The sequence below is a fragment of the Squalius cephalus genome (assembly GCF_949319135.1).
Source record: "Squalius cephalus genome assembly, chromosome: 17".
Classification (NCBI taxonomy): domain Eukaryota; kingdom Metazoa; phylum Chordata; class Actinopteri; order Cypriniformes; family Leuciscidae; genus Squalius; species Squalius cephalus.
Window position 1 is genome coordinate 9,767,597 of NC_137138.1, and position 21,519 is coordinate 9,789,115.

General features: G+C 38.8%; 2 protein-coding genes across 2 annotated transcripts; both read left to right on the top strand.

The window, feature by feature from the left end:
• Positions 1-10: 10 nt before the first annotated feature.
• Positions 11-11,213, top strand: gtf3c5 (general transcription factor IIIC, polypeptide 5; the record flags this gene model as incomplete). The annotated part of the gene is made up of 11 exons (XM_079898225.1): positions 11-205; positions 820-1,018; positions 2,918-3,116; positions 3,261-3,459; positions 4,117-4,221; positions 5,826-5,940; positions 6,107-6,187; positions 6,856-6,944; positions 7,061-7,143; positions 10,633-10,775; positions 10,935-11,213. The coding sequence occupies 11 exons, from the start codon at positions 11-13 to the stop codon at positions 11,084-11,086; spliced, it is 1,560 nt and encodes a 519-aa protein (XP_079754351.1). The 3' UTR covers positions 11,087-11,213.
• Positions 11,214-12,296: 1,083 nt separating this feature from the next.
• On the top strand, positions 12,297-19,872 carry cel.2 (carboxyl ester lipase, tandem duplicate 2). The gene is made up of 11 exons (XM_079898209.1): positions 12,297-12,378; positions 13,768-13,915; positions 14,045-14,164; positions 14,452-14,649; positions 15,852-15,982; positions 16,287-16,394; positions 16,672-16,786; positions 17,008-17,194; positions 18,060-18,263; positions 18,351-18,548; positions 19,607-19,872. Exons 1-11 carry the CDS (start codon positions 12,313-12,315, stop codon positions 19,788-19,790), a joined length of 1,659 nt encoding a protein of 552 aa, XP_079754335.1. The 5' UTR covers positions 12,297-12,312; the 3' UTR covers positions 19,791-19,872.
• Positions 19,873-21,519: the final 1,647 nt, after the last annotated feature.

Consider the following 21,519-nt stretch of genomic DNA (forward strand, 5'->3'; position numbering starts at 1 on the left):
TCGTGTGAAAATGGATCATACGATTACAAACAATCCGGCTTCCCCACGCACAGAAGGAGAAAGCAAAGATACAGCTGTAGTGTCAGGAAACACAGCAACATTGGTCCTGCCTGACACTAATCTAGTGTGTGTTGAATACCCGGGAGTCGTAAACAATGTGGACAGAATGCTGGACAGCATTGGCTGCGAAGAGGGAGTGTCCAAGGTGATCATATTGCTTTGGTGCTTTAAATGAAAAAGACACGTGCTTTTAGACTGTGTGTTCATTTAGACTGAACCAGAATTTGTGTTGCTGTATTTCAGAGTGATACTGATTTCTAGATCAGTCCTTGTGACTTAAGTTACATTAATCTTTTACATGGCTGATGTAAATGACAGCTGAGGAGAAAAGACTCTGACATCAATGCTTTGCCTTCCATGGTTGTATTTGTTATATACAATAGTTGTGATGTCCCTTCCTTGTTTTAAAATACGTAATTTAAGGAATACTTTTAAGTTAGATGTATTTCTCTGACTGATTTTTATCATTGTATTTTATTCTGATTTTAAACAATATTTGATTTACATTTAATGACACCTTTCCCTACATAATAATAATAATAACATAGCAGATCGTATGACATCTGGGACATATTTACCCAGAGAAATATGGCCGCTTTTACATGATTTTCAATTCTGTTATATTAGCAAATGATTCTATTTCATTTACCCAAATGTATTGGATGATGATATATCAGTGGTAATATATGTGTATACTGACTGTATAGTAGATTGTATTTAAATCTGGGAATCTTTCTCTTTTTTTTTTTTTTTGGACAGACATATGCAGATTCTTCTAAAAGACTTGAACTCCGCTTTCGGCCGAAAGATCCTTTCTGCCATCCCGCTTATGGGAACCGCTACTCCTCCACCAACCTGCTGCTCAGAGTGCGCCGCAGAACCCGCAAAGGAAACAGTTCAGAGACCCAAATCAGCATGGAGATAGTGGGACTTATAGGAACCACATATAAATTTCAAGGTATAAAAGTCTTCATTCACCATCTAGTATTCTCGAAAATAATGAAATTAATATTTTAAAATACATTTAAGAATTTTCTACCACAACTTAAATATATATTGTTATTCTTGATCTTTTTTATTTAAAATGATATGCTACATCAATACAGCTTTTATTAGGGCTGCACGATTGATCAAAATGAAACCGCACACGATTTGGCAAAGGCTGCGATTATTTTATGTGCAACTTGTTACCGATCGGTAGTAAATGCTGCTCCATCTGAATGCTGGTCGCTCTCACGCAGAGACGCCAAATATGCCCCGCGGCAGAAGTAGATAATGCTCATCATTCCAGGAAATCCCTATGGGCATCATACTATCTGTAGCTGAATAAACAGAAGATTGAAATGCTTTGATTGATTTATTAAATGTTGTCTTTTGTAGGACAAGAGGTTCATAAATTCTTCTCATGTTTGGAAAGATATTTGATGCATGTTGCTTTTTCAAATGCACATTATAAGCGACTCAAACTCACTGTGCTTTCAGATGGAGCAGCATTTACTACGGATCACAGAGCCATCCGTCACTGACAAGCTGCGCATAACAAATAATCGTAGCCTTTGCGATTTCATAATCGGAATAATCCAATTGCAGCCTTAGTTTTTATGTTGGCTTGACAGCCAACAAACTGATCTACTATTTAAGCTTATTATTGTTATTATCCTTAGCAAAAATTACTCCTCCTAGGGCTTTTAAGCTACATCCACCAAACTCTGCTCAGATTTTCAGACTGGTCTGACTCGGGTTGCTATATCTTTTCAAACTGATTTCTTTAAACATCAAAACTACAAAAAGTCTCAGGCTTTTAATGAGGGGGGTCAAAACTTTTGTAAAATAAGACTTATAGAGTATTTAACCTGTCTATCACTGGCAAAGCTTAATGACTATCCTAGGACAAAATGTTAAAACATGTTAGCAACATATTAATTCATGTTAGCAACATGTTAAATCTAGGGCTGTCAAACAATTAATCGTGATTAATCGCATCCAAAATAAAAGTTTGTTTTTACATAATATATGTGTGTGTACGGTGTATAATTATTTTCTATATATAAATACTCACACATGCATGTATATATTTAAGAAATATTTGCATGTATATACTGTGTATATATATATTTATATTATATATAATTTATATTATATATAAATATTTTATATATAAATAACACATTTTTCTTAAATATATATGCATGTGTGTGTATTTATATATAGAAAATAATTATACTCCATACACAACATATATTATGTAAACACAAACTTTTATTTTGGATGCGATTAATCACGATTAATTGTTTGACAGCCCTAGTTAAATCATGTTAGCAACATGTGAATAATGCTAAAACATGCTAATTAGTGTTAGCAAAGTGTAAAATCATGTTAGCAACATGCTAATTCATGTTAAAACATGCGAGCAACATGTTAAACCATGTTAGCAACATGCTAATTCATGCAAGCAACCTGTTAAAACATGTTAGCTAAACATGCTAATCCATGCAAGCAATGTGCTAAAACATGTTAATTCATGCTAGCAAAACTAAATTTAAAGCTTGTTAAATCAAAAACAAAGTTTGTCCCAACAAACTTTACTTTCTAGTTAGAGTTGCAATTCCAACTTCACCCAAAAATCAAAATTCTGTCATCATGTACTCACCCTGTTGGAACACAAAAGAAGATATTTCTTAGAACGTTGTGGTCCAAACAACACTGTATGGACAAAAAAAATACAGAGAGATTAAAAGCACCGAGATTTGTTCACCGAAGAAAGTGTTCAGGGTTGGACTGTAAACGATGGCAAAGTTTTTATTTTTGGGTGGACTATCCCTTTAATACACACACATTCTTAATCTTGATTCTTCAGGAATGGCTGACTTCCAGTACCTGGCAACTCACAGTGATCCAGATGGCAACCAGATGTCTTTGTACGATAAGATCATTTTGCTCAAACCTGAGAAGAAGGAATTCTATGACAGTCCTGTGCCTCTTTTCCTTCCTCCTCCCATTTTCTCTCGCCTGGACACGCCTGTGGATTATTACTATCGTCCAGATGTATTGCACAGGTAAGCTGGAGTAGGACCTGAATTCCCAAATGAGTTGACTGGTTGCAACTGCGAATGATCCGAACTGGTTTAAGTTCAGCTGTATGTGTGTTTTTGGTGGTTTGATTTGTTGATTACATTATCTGTCTGTTTCCCAATAAACAGCAGGGAGACTGCAATGCAGTCTGTTCTCCTAAAAGATCATCTTATTGCCCCGAATCGGGCTCGCCGGCCAAACAATGCCATTTTTGTCAACTTTGATGACAAGACCATTCCATCAGGACCTCTAGAAGCTGCAGTGACCAGCTGGAAAAAGGTCTGCGTCCATCCTAGCGATGTAAAGGTAGAGCAGCAACTCAAACAGGTTGGTAAAATTGCTCTACATGTTTTCAATGTGTTAAATACATCAACCATCTCCAAGATGATCACAACATTGCAACATTTGATTTGAGGCCAAATTTTTTTTTTTTAAATATTATATGAGGGCCTAAATTAAAAATCACATGAAGAATAAGCTGACAACATTGTAAAAAAAACAATTACTTTTTTGTACTAATTGATTATAATATTAAAACAATATATTGGAAAAAGAATATTCAGATACATTACCATTCAAAAGTTTAGTGGTCAGTAGGAGATGGTAAAGACATTATAATTTTACAAATGATTTCTATTTCAAGTAAATTCATTGGAATAAATGACATTTTAAATTTAGAATTCTTTCAAAAACATTTGAAAAAAAATCTTTCTGACCCCAGACTTTTGAACAAGAGTGCATATATGTTGCAGGGAGTCTCGTTTACGTAATTCTCAATGCTTCGTGGGAGTGGATGTTTGACAACCAGGTGAAAGGTTAAAACTATAAGTTGTTTTTAAAAAAGCTGTCAACGTCAACCTAAGCAACTATTGAACAACAACTATGGTTATATAGTATGGGAAAATGTCCTTATCTTATCATAATCCCACCTGTGCTCCAATGCGGTTTCATTTGAAAATACTGATTAATTTGATTAATCCACAGCTTTTCGAGAAAAGGCCCATATGGTCTCGCAATGCCGTCAAGGCCAACATCAACGTTCACCCTGAGAAGATGAAGCACCTCCTCCCTTATGTGGCGTACTATATGGTGAGTAGATTAACAGAGAAAACTCTAGGTTTAATAAACTTAAATATAATGTGGTATTCTTTTCAGTGTGTTAAAATACAGTCTCTTATTGCACAGAAAGCCATTAGTGGTGAAAAAACTATCAACTTTTCTGTTTGTTAGTGTGGCCTGTTATAGCAACATTGGTTCAACCAATGGTGTGAGATTGTGCTGGGAAAATCTGTTTGTCTGAACTAAAGTTCAAGGTTTGGCTAGTTAGTATGGGCCAGTTAGCATCTACAGGTACTTTTATGTTGCCAAAAAAGCGTCCAACTTCATTGACTGCCATTCAGAAGTAACCCTAAATTCCATGGTTGGCATAAAATCCTTTAGTTTGTGTAAAAAATAAAGACCCATGATTTGATAGTTGCTCACATAGTCAATGTCAATTTTTCTTTTTTGATTAGTGACTTAGAAATAGTGAAAGTTGTTTTTCAAAATCATAAAATGTTTATTTCTAGGCTTAAATTACATTTTGATTCCCAGATTTTTAGTGTGGGCCGCACTATATACAGTTGCAATCAAATTTATTCAACCCCCTTGACCTGCAAGACATTTTGCTGCTGAGAATAAAATTTTATGAAAACAATTCAACAAATGCATCAGTAAACTAAAGTGTATTAATACACATTTGAGTGATTCTGAGAATGTAAAGTTAATGGGGGGAAAAAACATTCATTTACAATGTTATTCAACCCCCAAAAGTCAAATTTTGTGCAGAATCTTTTATTCTTTATAACCTCCAATAAATGCTGCCTGTAAGTGCTTAGAAGCTTCTGTCACCTTTCCACTGCAATCTTGGCCTATTCCTCGCTTGAAAAAGCTTCCAGATCAATGATTATCTTTGGTTTTCCACCCAATATTTTCAATGAGATTTAAATCTGAAATCTGTACAGGCCACTCGAGAACATTCTACGACTGGTTCCTGAACAAAACTTAAGTAGATTTGGATGTATTTTTTGGGATGGCTGTCCTGCAGGAAAGTCTATTGATCATCAAGCTTCAGTCTCTGCACCGAAGGCATCACCTTCTTTGCCAAAATGGCTTGATACTTCAAAGAATTCATGATGTCCTTCATACAGTCAAGATTTCCACTTCCTGCAACAGCAAAGCACCCGCATAACAAAACTGGACCACCTCCATGTTTGACCATGGAGATGGTGTTCTTCTGCTTATAAGCTTTGCCTTTTTTGCACCAGACATACCGCTGATCCATGGGTCCAAAAAGTTCCAGTTTGGTCACATCACTCCATATTTATTATAGAGTTTCCAAAGGCTTAACTGTGTTTTAACACAATTTTGTACCATACCATGCAAATAAGTGAATAGGCAGCATTGAATGGGGGTTGAATAATTATGACAGCTGTATTACCAAAAAAAATAATACTAAAACTCAAAAGAACTACATTATATATTAACATTATCACTTTTAATTTGCCACTAAACTGTTATATATGTTTTTTATTTGTTTTTTACTCTGTATCTTTAGAAAAGCTTACATTTGTAAATGATTACAGTCTTGTGTTGAATAATTTTGATGGCAACTGTATCTCACAACCTCCCATGAAAATAGTTTTTTCGTGTAGTTAACAGGGCCGTGGAGGAGTTTGTGGGTCAGGTTTGGATATGATCCTCGAAAAACACCTGAAGCAAAAATCTACCAGGTTCTAGACTTCAGGATCCGCTACGGAATGAAACATGGTGAGCGATCAACCAAAACACATTCATAACAGTCCTAAATATGATTTATTCCTCGACATAAACATGCCAAGACTGCAATACAAACTGTCCAAAAGAGTGCAGAATCTTTTTTTGACTGTACAAATGATAATACACACATAATTTCTGTAATTTTCTGTCTTTGTAGGATTTGGTGTAAATGACATGCCAGTGAAATCCAAGAGAAGCGCTTATCATTACAGCCGCCCAACCACTATCAACAGGGCAGGTACAAAAACACAGATACAAATGTTCTGGCACACAGTGTTCCCTTAAGGTGTTCATTATATAATGAGTTTTTCCTTTTCCTCTCTGACCTTTACGTTCCAAGAGGTTTTGGATTCTAAAACTTAAATAGATTGATGTCTAATCAAAAGTTTGGGGTTGGTAAAAATTTTATAATGTTTTGTAAAGAAGTCTTTTAAGCTCACCAAGGCTGCATTTATTTGATCAAAAATACAGTAAAACACTGAAAATATTGTGAAATATTTTTTCAATTTAAAATGAACTGTTTCCTATCTGAATATGTTTTAAAATGTAATTTATTCCTCTGATAGAAAAGTTGAATTTTCAGCATCGTTACTCCAGTCTTCAGAGTCACATTATCCTTTAGAAATCATTCTAATGTGCTGATTTGCTGCTCAAGAAACATTTATTATTATCAATGTTGAAAACAGTTTTGCTGCTTAAAATTTTTTTCTGGATTATTTAATGAATAGAAAGTCCAACAGAATATCTTTACTGTCACATTTGATAAATTTAATGCATCCTTTCTGAAAAAAAGTATTAATTTCTTTTTAAAAAAAGCATGTACTGACCCCAAACTTTTGAACGATAGTGTAGTATTTTAAACTTTTTAACTGTAAATGATCAAAGCTTTTCATGGTACTTCTTTAGTTCCTCAACCTGCGAGCGTAACTGACATCACCCAGGAGAGTTCTTCATCTTCAGGACCCAAACCTGCTATTGCCAAGTACATACTAAAGGTATTTTCAGTTATTTAATTTTTCATTTAAGTTTTATATCACAGTGGATTTCGCCTTGATCAGCAGCTAATGTCGAGGAAGCGTTTTAAACCAGTTTTGTGGAACTTTCTCTCAAGGACTCAGTCTACATTTTCCGGGAGGGAATGCTCCCTCCATACCGGCAGATGTTCTACCAGCTGTGTGATCTGGATGTAGAAAAGTAAGAACTTTCAACACAATCTCATTGCAATTCGTAAGTATTTTACGTTCTAGTGAATTTGTGGCTAATTCGTATTAATTTGTACAATCTCATTTGGAAGTACGTTTTCTTATGATCTGCTAACGCCCCAGTGATGGGTGTGTTTAGGGGCCTTCATGCTGGGTTCTAATAATCATACATTTTTGTACTATTCACATCATACGAATTCATATAAAACAGGGATTTTTTAGTTAACTGAAACTAAAACAATAAAAACTTTTGTCTTTTGAAATAAAATACATTTTAACTGAAATAAAAAAAAAAATTAGTTAAAAAAACGTAAACTTTATTTCAGCTAATTGCCAACATTTGGACTCTGCCAAGGGAAAGACACAGGCTCACCGACAGGGAAGCCTTACCTTGAAAGAATACACATTAGTCACATTAGTGTGTTAGGCCTGGCGTCGGACACTCTCCCACGTCCGACTGCCGAGGGTGGTGGAGGAACTCAACAGTGTTCGCCGGTTTGGGGAACTCATATGAGAAGCAAAAATAAGCGCACATATCCGGTCAATAGGAAGGGAATGGCGCAGCAAGCGAGACACAGTGTGGTTACCCGGCATTCACTGGCCACTTGGGGCTAGTACACCTGAGGACACTGGCTCGGTGCACATACTATAGAATCTGGCAAACGTGCTGGGTGTCGCCGAGCCCGCAGCTCTACATATATCATCAGCGCCCATGCGCCAGTGCCCAGGAGGAAGCAACACTTCTGGTAGAGTGAGCTCTCAACCCAAGGGGGCACGACACGCCTTGGGTTTGGTACGCCAAGACGATGGCATCCACTTTTCCGTGGGCCATCTTCTGCTTAGAAACAGCCTTTCCCTTCTGCTGGCCTCCATAACAGACAAAGAGCTGTTCTGAGGTCCTGAAGTTCTGCTTTCGGTCCATGTACAGGCGCAAAGCACAGACAGGACACAGCAAAGCATGGGATGGGTCTACCACCGCCTGGGGTAGATCACCTAAGTCCTCCGCGTCCCGTCTAGAGACCATATGTGGAGATTCCAGAGGTCTGGAAGTGGGTGCCATAAGGTGCCTCGTCTCTGAGTAATCAAGTCCTTCCTCAGAGGAATGCGCCAGGGAGGGGGTGTCATGAAGAGCATGAGTTCTAGGAACCAGGTCCGTTTGGGCCAAAAAGGGGCAACTAGCAAGACCTGCCTGTGCAAGTAGGCTCACTGGGGGAAACCATACTTGCATAGGTCCCGGGGCCAGCTGTGTGCCAGTGCGTCCATCCCGAGGGTCACTATGTGCTTGCCTAGTAGTGACGTTTTGAAGCGGCCCAGTGCAAGAAGTACTGCCAGCAACTCTAGGCAGTTGATGTGCCAATGCAGTTGGGGTCCTGTCCAAATACCCAAAGCTGCATGCCCTTTGTATGTGGCACCCCAGCCGGTGGTGGAGGCATTCGTAAAGACAGCAGCATGCCTGGACACTTGCTCTAGTGGAACTCCTGCCCATAGAAACGCAGGGTCCGACTACAGGCCGGGGTGACTGTCACCCAGTACGTGCCGCGTTGCCATGCCCATCTCGGGACTTGGCCATGAAGCCATTGCTGAAGTGGTCTCATATGAAGCCATCCAAGTGGCGTGACTGCGGCTGGAGATGCCATATGCCCCAGGAGCCTCTGAAATAATTTTTGTGGGGTTGCTGTCCTGCTCTTGAGTGAATTCAAGCCTTTCGACACCGAGCGAACGCGTTCCTCTGTGAGGCTTGCTGTTAGGTTGACCTAACAACTCCAACTCCATACTGAGAAAAATTATCCTCTGCACAGGGGAGAGTTTGCTCTTTTCCCAGTTGAACTAAAGCCCCAACTGGCTGAGGTGACTGAGCACTGTGTCTCTGTGTTTGCACAACTGCTCTAGTGACTGGGCCAGTATGAGCCAGTCGTCGAGATAGTTGAGGATGTGAACGCCAGGTTCTCTCATGGGAACAAGGGCTGCCTCCGCGACCTTCATGAAGACACAAGGCAACAAGGACAGCCCGAAGGGGAGGACTTTGTACTGGTATGCCCGCCCCTCAAACACAAAGCGCAGGAATGGTCTGTGTCGAGGGAGAATCAAGACATGAACCCTATGTGTCCTTCAGGGCGATCGCTCCAAACCAGTCTCATGGACGGATGCACTCGAAAATGCATTTCTGCATCAACATCTTGAATTGGAGCCTGTGAAGGGCCAGGTTGCCCTTCTGGATACCCCTGAAGTTGGGGCGACGCCAGGCGCACTGAATCGCATAGCCGAGTCTGACGGTCTAAGTGAGCCAGCGAGACGGGCCAGGGAGCGCTAGCAAGGCCCCCAGAGACCGTACAAGTGGGACCAGAGGGACAACCGATGTACCCACAGTGGGGCAGTGAAGTGGGGCGCAGGTACCCGACTCGGAAGGCATAGCGTCCCGAAGTGTGCGGTGCAACATTTACCTGGCTCCACAGTTGAGCAGGGGGTGGGTGAGAAGGCATTGCATCCTCGAACCGCACACTGCTGCCCATTAGCGATAGGAGTGGGGGACGGGGGTGGCAGGTGGGAGGACTGCAGCCCTCATTCACGAAAGCCACATCAGCGTGCTTGACGCCCAGACACATGAGTCAACGATCGTGACTGATCAGCGCCAGGTAACGACCGCATTGGGTGGAATGACACACGGGTGGAATGACATCTCTAAAAAAGATGCAGTGTCACACCCGTGTTTGCTCTTTCAGGAAAAATGTAGCTCTCTTATAGTGCTGAAGTGCACAGGGGAAATAGCCGCAGCACAGCTGGCAGGAAAATATTGCAGCCTGCAGTGTGCACACACTCTTTTAGGCTGTATAAACAGCAAATCTCATTGAAGACGCAACCAACGCTGCAGCACCGTCACACCAACACTAGAATTAGCTGCTCCATGTCATCCTTTCACACTCCTTGACAACTAACCTATGCCACTCCCACAACATACACTCACACGTCAAAGTAGCCGGAGCAACTTTTCTCTATTTACGGATATGACGAGTGACATATGTATGCAATTTACGAACACGAAAACCATTCTGACAGGTCTTAAATATAAACACTTATAATAGGCTTACCATAGTGAATGGACAAAACAGACAAAAACAAAAACATGTTTTGGAAGAAGAATGATGATGTATTGACTTTTTAAAATTTTGTTAATTTTTGAACAAAAGAAAGTTACATAGTGTAGTTTTAAATGACAAAAATGCACAACAAAATTACTAATACTTTAAAATTAAAACAGAAAATATAAAAATAAAAAATAATTCAAAATGTTGATAAAAAACATAATAATTTCTAATAATACTAAAAGAACACTGATAGGAAATCGCCACCTTGTAACATAGTTACGTTTTCCTGTGAGATCAGGTTGGAACTTTGATGTCTTTCTTTTCAATCATTTATCCACTTACAAGACCCATCCCACTCCTCCTGACCTTTACAGCACTTTTCTTTTTCTTCTTTTAAGAATAAAGAATATCATCCATGTGAATGATGGAAAAGAGGAAGTGTGTGATGAGAGAGATGGCTGGTGTGTGCCCCACACGGCAGACGATCTCAGGAATATAATTTCATTCATGATCCAGCAACACGTCCAACCTAACCGCCCAGGTAAAACACACACACACACACACACACACACACACACACACACACACACACACACACACACACACACAAAAAGCATTGTTAATTAAATATAGGAAAATAATATTTATTAAATAAAAATGGCTTTATTTTTTATATTGTGTGATATTTTATTGATTTTAGCGTCATCCACCCAAAAGCCTACAAGAGCTAGACACAAAACTGTTGACAGCGGAGAAGAGGAAGACGAAGACGACGAAGATGATGATGAAGATTACAAGCCTTCTGATGCAAGTGACAACGAAATGGAAACTGAGATTGCAGATTACATGTAATTCCCCTTAGGTTTCATGCCTGGCACTTATAAAGGATTGGATGTGTAAATGTAAAAAACAACTTTGTACACTGATAGAAATTAGTTTGTTACCCCCATTTGGATAATAAATGGTTTTGTCAAATGAACTGATTGAGCAAATTCTTAAAAAAAGTATCTGACATACTATAAGAGAGAAGTTGTGACAAACTGAAAGTTCATTAACAGTATCAAAATAGTCTCACAATTGTTAGTTGTTTGTGTTGATACTTCTATGTATATTTTCTTTTTTCTTTTTTTTCCCTGATTGCTGCCCAGCATATTTATATTATATTATATTCATTTAATTATTATTATTATTTATTTTTTTTTAGTTTGGGGTTTTGTTCAGCAAGAATGCATTGATCAAAACTGACAGAAAAGACTTTTACATGGTTGCAATAGATTTCTATTTTAAACAAATGCTGTTCTTTTGAACATTCTATTTATCAAAGAATCCTGAAAAAAATGCATCATGATTTCCACAAACATTAAGCAGCACAACTGTTTTCAACATTGATAATAATCAGAAATGTTTTTTGAGGAGCAAATCAGCATATTATAATGATTTCTGAAGAATCAACAACTAAAGTAATGATTCTTCCAAGGCACAGGAATACATGACATTTACATAAACTTTTACATTGGAATAATATTTTACAATATTCCTTTTCGTAATTTTTTATTAAATAAATGCAGCCTTCTTTCAAAAGACTGCTTTCAAAAATATTTTAAAAAAATCATACCGACCCTAAACTTTATTTCATTTTATTTGTAGCCAACACTTTAAGATGTGTTTATACAGAAAGTAAATTTCAAAAATAAATCAACCATGAGAAATGTTCAATATAGAAAATAAAAGTGGCAACTAGCCCGTATTGTATTTACCCATTTTGGCAGATGGTGAATTGATTTGAAGTCTTTGTGCAATTATTCTGCAAGGTGGCTCAAATGTTTTTATCATTCATAAATATTTCTCTGAAATGGAAAAGAAAATTGGTTTCTGTCATTAAGATTACACAAAGTTCTAATGAACACATTTCTCGTGAGAGTTTAACACAACTGCACACATGTTGTCCAGTTATTAGAAGGGACTGTGTACAGTTGGTAAGATATGGCTTTGGAACACCTGGGAACAGAGATATGATTTGGCCTGTTTATAAAAGCGGACAGAGTTCCCTTCAGTGCCACACATGTAGCCATTATCTGATGATGGCGATGCTGGGAGTTTTCATCTCTGTTGCCCTCATCCTGGGGACAGCAAATGCAGCTTCTGTAAGTTATGATATGAATTCAATTAAAGATTTGTATTTAATAGCTTTATAGTCAATTTGGGGATTTAAATAGTTCATAGCCATATTTCAAAATAAGAAAAACTGACTTTTTATACTATGCATGAATTATTATATGCTTGAAAGTTATGCATGTTTAACTTATTATGCTTTACAGTTAGTGTAGTAGTTTTGTTTAATAATGAAGTTATTGTTAAGTATTATATTAAATGCACAATATGTAAGATTTTTGGATTAAATATCCAAAAACCACTAGAACCGTGTTATATATTTTGTTGACTTGTGTAGGCTACTTACATTATCCCAGATATTTCCAAGAATGTTTAAATCCAGAGAAATAAGTCATTTTAACTAGGACATGGACCGTGTCCATGCGTCGCCTATCAATGACATCACACCCGCGTTACCCTCGATTTCCTGTTTTATTATGTAGAAACCATGGAAACACCAAAGACGCTTTAATATATTATGCGTTTTATTAGACAGGTGAGCAACTGTTTGGATAAAATCATCGACAGAAAACTAGTCATTGTTATATAGCTCAACACAGTTAGTCTTAACGTTTAAATCTCGTTTTCTTGATTTACCCCGAGTACCATGTTTTACCATGCCTAATATTGATCTAGCTTACTGCAGTGTGCAACAAGTGTCTCATAGTAGCCGCAGCAGCAAACGCAGAGTAGTATCATAACGTAACTTTCAACATACTCAATAATAATATAATAAGACAGTGCTGCGTTACCACACATACGCATAACTGGAAAAAGAGGAAGTGGTCATCTGCGGCATAATAAAAGCTCCACTGCTCTCAAGCTGTGTGTCGCGCTTGTCTCTCTTTAGCAATCGCTCCAACGGCCTCGTACCTCTCCAGTGGCTTTTCAGCCCCGTCCTGCTTCAGACTACAGTAAAGTTAATAAATCTTTAATACATTAGCTCATCCATGAACGTTTATTTCATTTGAATATAAGTCTGCCCGAGTCCCATCAGATTCTGACTCCCATGACAATGACTCCCATGCTAAATCACGGCGTCATCAAGCTAAGCCTTTTATTTAAATAAGCGACCTCTAGCGGCGAGAATTACACATTGTGCCTTTAATAAAGTAGAAATAATACTAAGTCTTATTATGAATCTTTTAATTAAAATGATATCTATTTTAACTTTAATAAGTAGCCCCTAAGGAGAACGTAAAAACTTTTACTTCTCCCAGAGAAATTCTGTATTGCAATCCAGTTTCACGAGCAAAAGTAAAAGTTTTAGTAGAGAACAAAAATGCAGGATATCTAAACCTGACACTGGCAGGAAGTGGCTAAAATGCTCAAAATACTATATGCTGCAATTTCTAGTCAATTTAATTGTGAACATGTTGCAGCTGGGAACTGTGCACACGGAGGGAGGGATGGTACAGGGAAAGAGTCGTAGTGTTGGACTCTTCCGCTATATGGACGTGTTCAAGGGAATTCCATTCGCTGCTCAACCTGGCAGATTGGCAAAGCCGGTTCGTCACCCAGGCTGGGATGGTGTGTATCCCTGTCTGTCGTGCAAGCTTGTCTAGACCTTTTTAGGCACTGGTTAATAGGCCTAGCTAGGGTCTAAAATGAGTGAGTGAGTGTATTAACAGTGTACTCTTGCTGACTCTACCTGCACAGGCGTCCTGAAAGCCACTGAGTATGGAAATAGGTGTATGCAGCTCAATATTCTTGGTAAAGATGTCCTGGGCACTGAGGACTGTCTCTACCTGAACATCTGGGTCCCTCAGGGACGTTCTGGTAACGCAAACCTGTTTTAAATCACAAGACAAAAAAGTATGTTAAAGGGATCATTTACCAAAAAAAAAAAAAAATCTTGTTATCATTTACTCACCCTCATGTAATTCCAAACCAACCTGTATGACTTCCGTGAAACATTTTTGTTCATACAATGAAAGTCAATGGACCCCATTGTTGTTTTGCAGTGTTTGATGGGAAAACTTTGACAGAATTTTCATTTTTGATGAACTAGCCCTTTGAGAATAACATTTGAACAAATATGTCTGGCTTAAATCTCCTTTTTGCAGTGTCTACCAATTTGCCTGTTATGGTGTGGATCTATGGTGGTGCCTTCCTGATGGGTGGTGGGATGGGTGCAAACTTCTTGAACAACTACCTTTATGATGGACAGGAGATTGCAGACAGAGGAAATGTCATCGTGGTGACGTTCAACTACCGTGTCGGAGCCCTCGGATTCCTCAGCAGCGGAGATGCTGACGCACCTGGTAAATTTCATTTGAATATAAGTCAAACAAATATGATACATCACGGTAGGGAAAAATATGCAGCCCAAAGGGGAACGCAACTGTTTTGTAAGTGCATACTAACTGTTTTTGGATAGAACGTAAAAGAACGTTTTTTTTAATCTTATCAAAATTACAAAGCCCCTAAAAGGGCATGGTGATAAAAAAAAATTAGATGGGAGGAAAAATCATTTGTTAATGCTCCTGTGTTCTCTTGCAAAAGTTTTGTGTTAGCCCAGAGAAACTTTGCGTTCACTTGCAAAATGTTTGCGTTCCCCGTATAAACTTTGTGTTTGCTTGCAAAACTTTTGAGTTATTGCGAGCGAATTCAAAAATTTTCGGGATGGCATAATTTTCTCACCGCAATTCCCCTTTAGGTGCTTCGTTCCTTTGCAAATCTTTTTCATTCCCAAGGAAAACTTGCATCACTTGCAAAACTTCTTTGCGAGCGAACGTAAATTTATTGGAGGAACACAAAAGATTTGTAAAGGAAAGGAGCACCTAAAGGGGAATAGCGGTGAAAAAATTATGAACATTTGAGAGAGAATGCAAAAGCATTATAATTTTTCCTCCCATCTCATATTTTTTCATCACTATGTCCATTTAGGGGCTTCATTAGTAAACTTTGCATTGGCTTGCGATACTTTTGCTTTCTCTCGCAAATGTATTGTATTCTACGGAGCCCCTAAAGGGACATATAGGTGGAAAGAAATATGAGATGGGAGGAAAAATAATGTCAATGCTTTTGTGTTCTCCCGAGAAATTTTGCATTCGCTCGCAAAACCTTTTGAGTCTTTGCGAGCGAATGCAAAGTTTCACGGCGTAACGCAAAAGTTTTTGCAAGGGAACGCAAAGTTTCTTTGGGAAACGCAAAGGTTTTGTGAGATAACGCAAAAGCTTTGGCAAATCATTTCCTTCACCATGCCACTTTAGAGGCTCCGTAGCATTCCCTCGAAAAACTTTGCAAAGTTTCTCAGGGGAATGCGAAAGGTTCGTGAACAAAAGCAAAGTTTCTTGGGAACACAAATTTTTTGCAAGAGAACACAAAAGCATAACTCATTTTTCCCATCACTATGCTCCGTAGACTTGTTGACTTGACTCCACTGTATAGACATTGTATATGTATGGGTTGATTAATTGATTATAGTATTTAAATGATGATCAGAGCATGTCCTGGTCGATAGGAAACTATGGCCTGTGGGATCAGCACGCCGCTATCGCTTGGGTACACAGGAACATCAGAGCTTTCGGTGGCAATCCAGACAACATCACTCTCTTTGGCGAGTCAGCAGGTGCAGCCAGCGTAAACTTCCAGGTGCTACATAAAAAAACTAAAAAACATTCTGCTTGCAGGCTTATGTATTTTTTAATATATATTTTAATGAGTGGGTGTACATGTGTGGGTCTGGCTATGTTTGCTAGGACGAGGTCATTTTTGAAAATGTCTTCACAATATAGCAAACTGTTGAAGTAGCCCTCATAAATTGGCTAAATAATGTAATCTAATGGCAACAGGTTTGCGTGAGGGCTTGATTTATTATCGGTATGAAAACCATAAGAGGTCCTCGGTAATAAAGGTTGAAGGTTCTAAGGTCTGTTGTGTGTCCCATCCTGCACAGATTCTTTCCCCTAAAAACAAGGGCCTGGTCCGCAGAGCTATCTCACAGAGTGGTGTTGCTCTCTGTCCTTGGGCCGTCAACAGAAATCCACGACCAGCTGCTGAGAAAGTGAGCATCATCTTCATGAATGTCCCACATTGCTGAATACGCAGACCTAGTGCATTGTGTACAGTACTAGCATTTGATATATAGTGGTCCCAAAATACTCAGGGGTTTGTTTACTCTCATTCCCAACCTTTTGCGAAACACTTTACTGTGCACTTACAAGTGTTTATTAAGTGAAGTCGCCTGTTCTGTTTCACATACAGACTGGTATTTCAATGATTTTGATTTGTTAATAATTAATGAATAGATATCACAACAAAAATTGTGTGTGCACCTTTAGATCGCAAAGAAGGTAGGATGTCCCACTGATAGTGGAATGGTGGCTTGTCTGAAGATGACAGATCCAAAGAAAGTTACTCTTGCTGGGAATGTGGACTTGAGTACATCTGCTAGTGGTAAGAACATTCAAAGTGGCTGCTTGTGTTTTAGCCCTTTACATGCTTTCTATAGCAATAGTTGAACCAAAATTAAAATTCAGTCATCTTTTACTCACTCTCATGTCGTTCCAAACCTGAACAACTAGTCGTTCTTTTACTGGGAATACCAGTGAACAAGTCAGTGTATAAAAGTCATGCAGGTTTGCGCAAAGTCAAAAGATCAAATCTATCTTTTCCAGATCCCATTGTGCACAAGCTGGCTCTGTCCCCCGTCATCGATGGTGACTTCATCCCCGACGAGCCTGAAACCCTTTTCCAAAATGCTGCTGACATTGACTACATCGCTGGAGTCAATGACATGGACGGCCACATCTTTGCTACCGTTGACGTCCCCTCTGTCAACAATGCTCTGGTGTCCACCCCTGTGTAAGTGTGCTACATCAAAGAGTCATCTGGCAACATGACATCATGACTTTGCGTAAACATACACGCCACTTTCAAGTCAAGTGGCGTGGCGTGTTATTTATACGCATTTTGAGCTTTCCGCGTGTATGTCCACGCGCGTGTATGTGTACGCCGTTAAACGTCCGAGTGATTCCGCGTGTATGTGTACGCCGTTAAATGTCCGAGCGAAACGGAGGAAAATGTATATCTACATCTGGGGAGCAATATTTATTTTCCTACGTTGGTAGGGGAACACTCATAAATGGTATTAACCCGAGTGATGGGTAGGTTTAGGGACGCGGTTGGGGTAGGTCATATATATTTATATACAGTAATGTAACGTAAATCAACGGCGTTGATAAACACGCTGAAATGCGATTATGCGTGTTGATAACACGCCAAAAATGAAAATACGAATTGGCGTGTCATACATACGCCATTTCATGAGATCAGTCTGCATCTGGAATCATTTTGAGAATTTTGAATGACCCCATAAAACCAGAGACAGAGTTTTGTGGCTTTTGTTTATGTATGGTAGCTTATCAATTTAATGAATCCTTCCTGATGCATTAAAAAAAAATTTTTTTTTTAAATTGTACTGATTCCAAACTTTTAAACGGTAGTACATTCAGTATGTTTTACTGTATGAGAATATACACATATAAAAATGCCAATCTTTGTTTTCTGGAAAAACAGTGTTGTAAGCTAAAGGCAACTGGCCTTTAAACAAAGGGACAAACCGATGTGTCCTATGCAGAAAAACTGCACCTGTCTAGTCGTTTCATGGGGCCTTTAATAATCCAAACAACAGCATAATTTAAAAAAAACTGCTTTTGATTTATAACAGGGAAGATGTCAGGGCTCTCTCGATTTCCCTGTCTGAAGCTAGAGGACAAGACGCTGGTGTCGCAACTTATCAGGAGTACACGGTCAATTGGGGTAGTAAGCCTAGTGATAAGGATATTAAGAAAACAGTTGTGGATATTGAGACGGACTACATCTTCCTGGTGCCAATCCAAGCGGCCCTGTACCTCCACACTGACCATGCCAAGTAAGCTGACTTCATCTTCTTATTTACTGAACTCTAAAGTGTGAACTGAATAGTAGAAACCTTAAAACAACCTTTTTTCTCCATTAGATCTGCACGAACCTACTCCTACCTGTTCACCGAGCCCTCTCGCATGCCTATCTTTCCACTCTGGATGGGTGCCGATCACGCTGATGAACTGCAGTATGTGTTTGGGAAGCCGTTTGAGACTCCTTTGGGCTACTTTCCTCGCCATCGTGACGTCTCCAAATACATGATTGCCTACTGGACCAATTTTGCTCAAACTGGGTATATAAACATAAAAATACTTACAATATTAAAATACTTCATGTTATTCCACTTTAATGTGTAGATGCAACTATAAACATTAAAATATATATAATATAAGAGTACTACAAAACAAGGCTTATCTATAGTTATAGATATTGAAAATTGGAGAATGGAGATACTATTATAATTTTGTTTCCCATTTCATTTTAATTTCCGATATAGTTTTAGTAATTTAAAATACAGAGCCTCTAAACGGGACATGGTGGTGTAAAAAAATTAGATGAGAGGAAAAATTATATTTAAAAACTTTTGCTTTCCCCGGAAAAACTTTGCGATCGCTCACAAAACATTTCTTCTGAAAGTCTCCGCATTTGCTCGCAAAGCTTTTGCGTTCTTTTACTAAACTTTTGCATTCTTTTGCGTTCCGTCGCTGATCTTTTGCGTTCCCTCACAAAACTTTCGTGTTCCCCCGAGAAAATGCGTTTGCTTGCAAAGAACTCAAAAGTTTTGTGAGAGAACAAAGTTTCTTGGTGTAATGCAAAACATTTTTGAGAGAATGCAAAATCATTGAAATATAATTTTTCCTACCGTCGCATATTTTTTAGGGGATCTGTAAATTTTGTTGTGTTTTTGAAATTTGTATTAGTTAGTTTTCTTTTTTTAAAATGTCTGTATAGTTCAGGGGTGTCCAAACCTGCTCCTGGAGGTCCACTGTCCTGTAGAGTTTAGTTCCAACCCCAATTAAACACACCTGAACCAGCTAATCATAGGCAGAATAAAAAACTTTCAGGCAGGTGTGTTGAGGCAATTTGGAGCTAAACTCTGCAGGACAGCGGCCCTACAGGAGCAGGTTTGGACACCCCTGGGATCGTTTTTATTAATATTTATTTCAGTTTTAGTTTGTTTTTTTAATAGATCAAGTTAAACTAAATTAAATATATTTTTAAATAAATTAACATTTGTAAGTAACAAAAATATTGTTTAATGGTTTTAGTTAAGTATAATAACCCTTGTGTCACTTGTGGTGCATATTGATAGCTAAAATGTTTCTTTGTCTCTTTCTCTCTACCTCACAGTGACCCTAACAAAGGTGAGTCCAGTGTTCCTGTAGCCTGGCCCGAGTTCGCCGGCACTGGCCACAAGTACATAGACATCAACAACAAAATGAACAGGAATAGTGTGAAGCAGATGTTGAGAACGCGCATGGTACACTACTGGACTACCGTCTTTGCCAGCTACCCTACTGTCCAGAAGAGCTGAGCACTGCTAACCTGACTACAGAATCATTTAGCAGTTAATATCATGCTAAGATTCATGCAATAAACAAAATATATAATGATCAAAACCAGTTTTTCTTTATTTATTTGCCATGACATCAAAAGAATGCTGTTTGGTGCTCCAGTTTGCTAAGAGAACGTTTACAAAGACAACATTTTCTATCAGTTAACATCAATTCTAAGATTCTTAGATAACTCTAGAACTGCTCCACTACATCACGTGTCAAACTCCACTACTGGATGGCCACTGTCCTGCAGAGTTTAGCTCCAACCAGCTCCAAAACACCTGCCAGGAAGTTTTTAGCATTGGGAGATACAAGGGGCCATGGCTCTACCATTGGAAAAAGCATAATAGTTAACTTAGATAATGTATGCCTTGATATCCAATCACATTACAGCCTGAACGTCATTGAATTTTGTTCAGAGTTGTGTGACAGTCAATCACTGTTTGCGGATACCATGGAAATGAATGAGAAGTGCCTTAAACTGAATCATACCTGTCTCGCAATTGTCCGTGACTTCTCTCATAAAACAGCATTTTTTTCAGTGTAAACTCTAAAAATAGATAAATCCAAAACGAATGTTTAAGAGCAAACATGTTGAAGATTAACCGATGAGCTGTCGATTCATTAAATGATATGCTATTTCCTCTCAAGAGTGGTTTATTCAGCGTTGTGAAGCCTCTCCTCCATTGACATCCATTAAAAACGGCCTTGTCTTCTTCCCTGCGTACCGCAGCCTTAGCAGTCGCTACGCTTTTTCTGGCTAAAAGGCCTTGATTAGCTGGTTCAGGTATGTTTAATTATGGTTGGTGCTGAACTCTGCATGACAGTGGCCCTCCAGGAAATGTTTGATACCCTTGCACCACATTAATACAGTTATCTAGAAATATTGTTGAGAAATGTGAAGTCTGTTCCTTTGGCATGGTCACATAACCCATAACACTGCAGTAACACCATTAGATAGAACAAACATTGGTGCTATCTTGACCCTTTATGGCTGAATTAGGCAGGATTTCACAGGAAAACCACAACCAACTGGAACAACACATGGATAAAGAATATATATAGTGTAGATGATACATGTAGGCAGAAAACCTGAGCTGATATTGTTTAACAAAGCAGATTGTTTGTTGATGTAACAGTTAATGGAGCTGTAAACCATAAAAGAGTTACAAACGCATGGATCTCAATGAATGAAATATTACATTTAAACAATCTTTATTTACATACATTCTATAATTTGTTAAGAACAAAATTATGTCACAACAGTCAATGGACACCAAAATCATCAACACACTGAGGTCTGGATTCAAAATCACACCAAAACTCAATGTAAAAAACTGAAGTTACAGGCTGATCCAACTTGCTTTAAGTTCATTTACAGCAACTCATGCAAGTCAGTAGTGTGTATGGCCCCCAGCCTCTATGCACTCACGGCAACGTCTGGGCAAGCTCCTGATGAGATGGCAGATGGTGTCCTGGGGGATCTCCTCCCAGACCTGGATCAGGGGATCTCCTCCCAGACCTGGATCAGGGCATCAGTGAGCTCCTGGACAGTCTGTGGTGCTACTTGGTGGCTTTGAATGCTCCATAATGTCCCAGAGGTGCTCAATTGGATTTAGGTCTGGGGAATGTGACGGCCAGCCAATGGCAACAATGCCTTCGTCATCTAAAAACTGCCTACACACTCTAGCCACATAAGACTGGGCA

Bases quoted from the DNA above. Each gene is read 5' to 3' on its own strand.
- cel.2 (XM_079898209.1), top strand. From the start codon at position 12,313: ATGATGGCGATGCTGGGAGTTTTCATCTCTGTTGCCCTCATCCTGGGG. The intron at 16,395-16,671 runs GTGAGCATCATC...GTGCACCTTTAG, and splicing joins CACGACCAGCTGCTGAGAAA to ATCGCAAAGAAGGTAGGATG. The intron at 16,787-17,007 runs GTAAGAACATTC...TATCTTTTCCAG, and splicing joins CTTGAGTACATCTGCTAGTG to ATCCCATTGTGCACAAGCTG.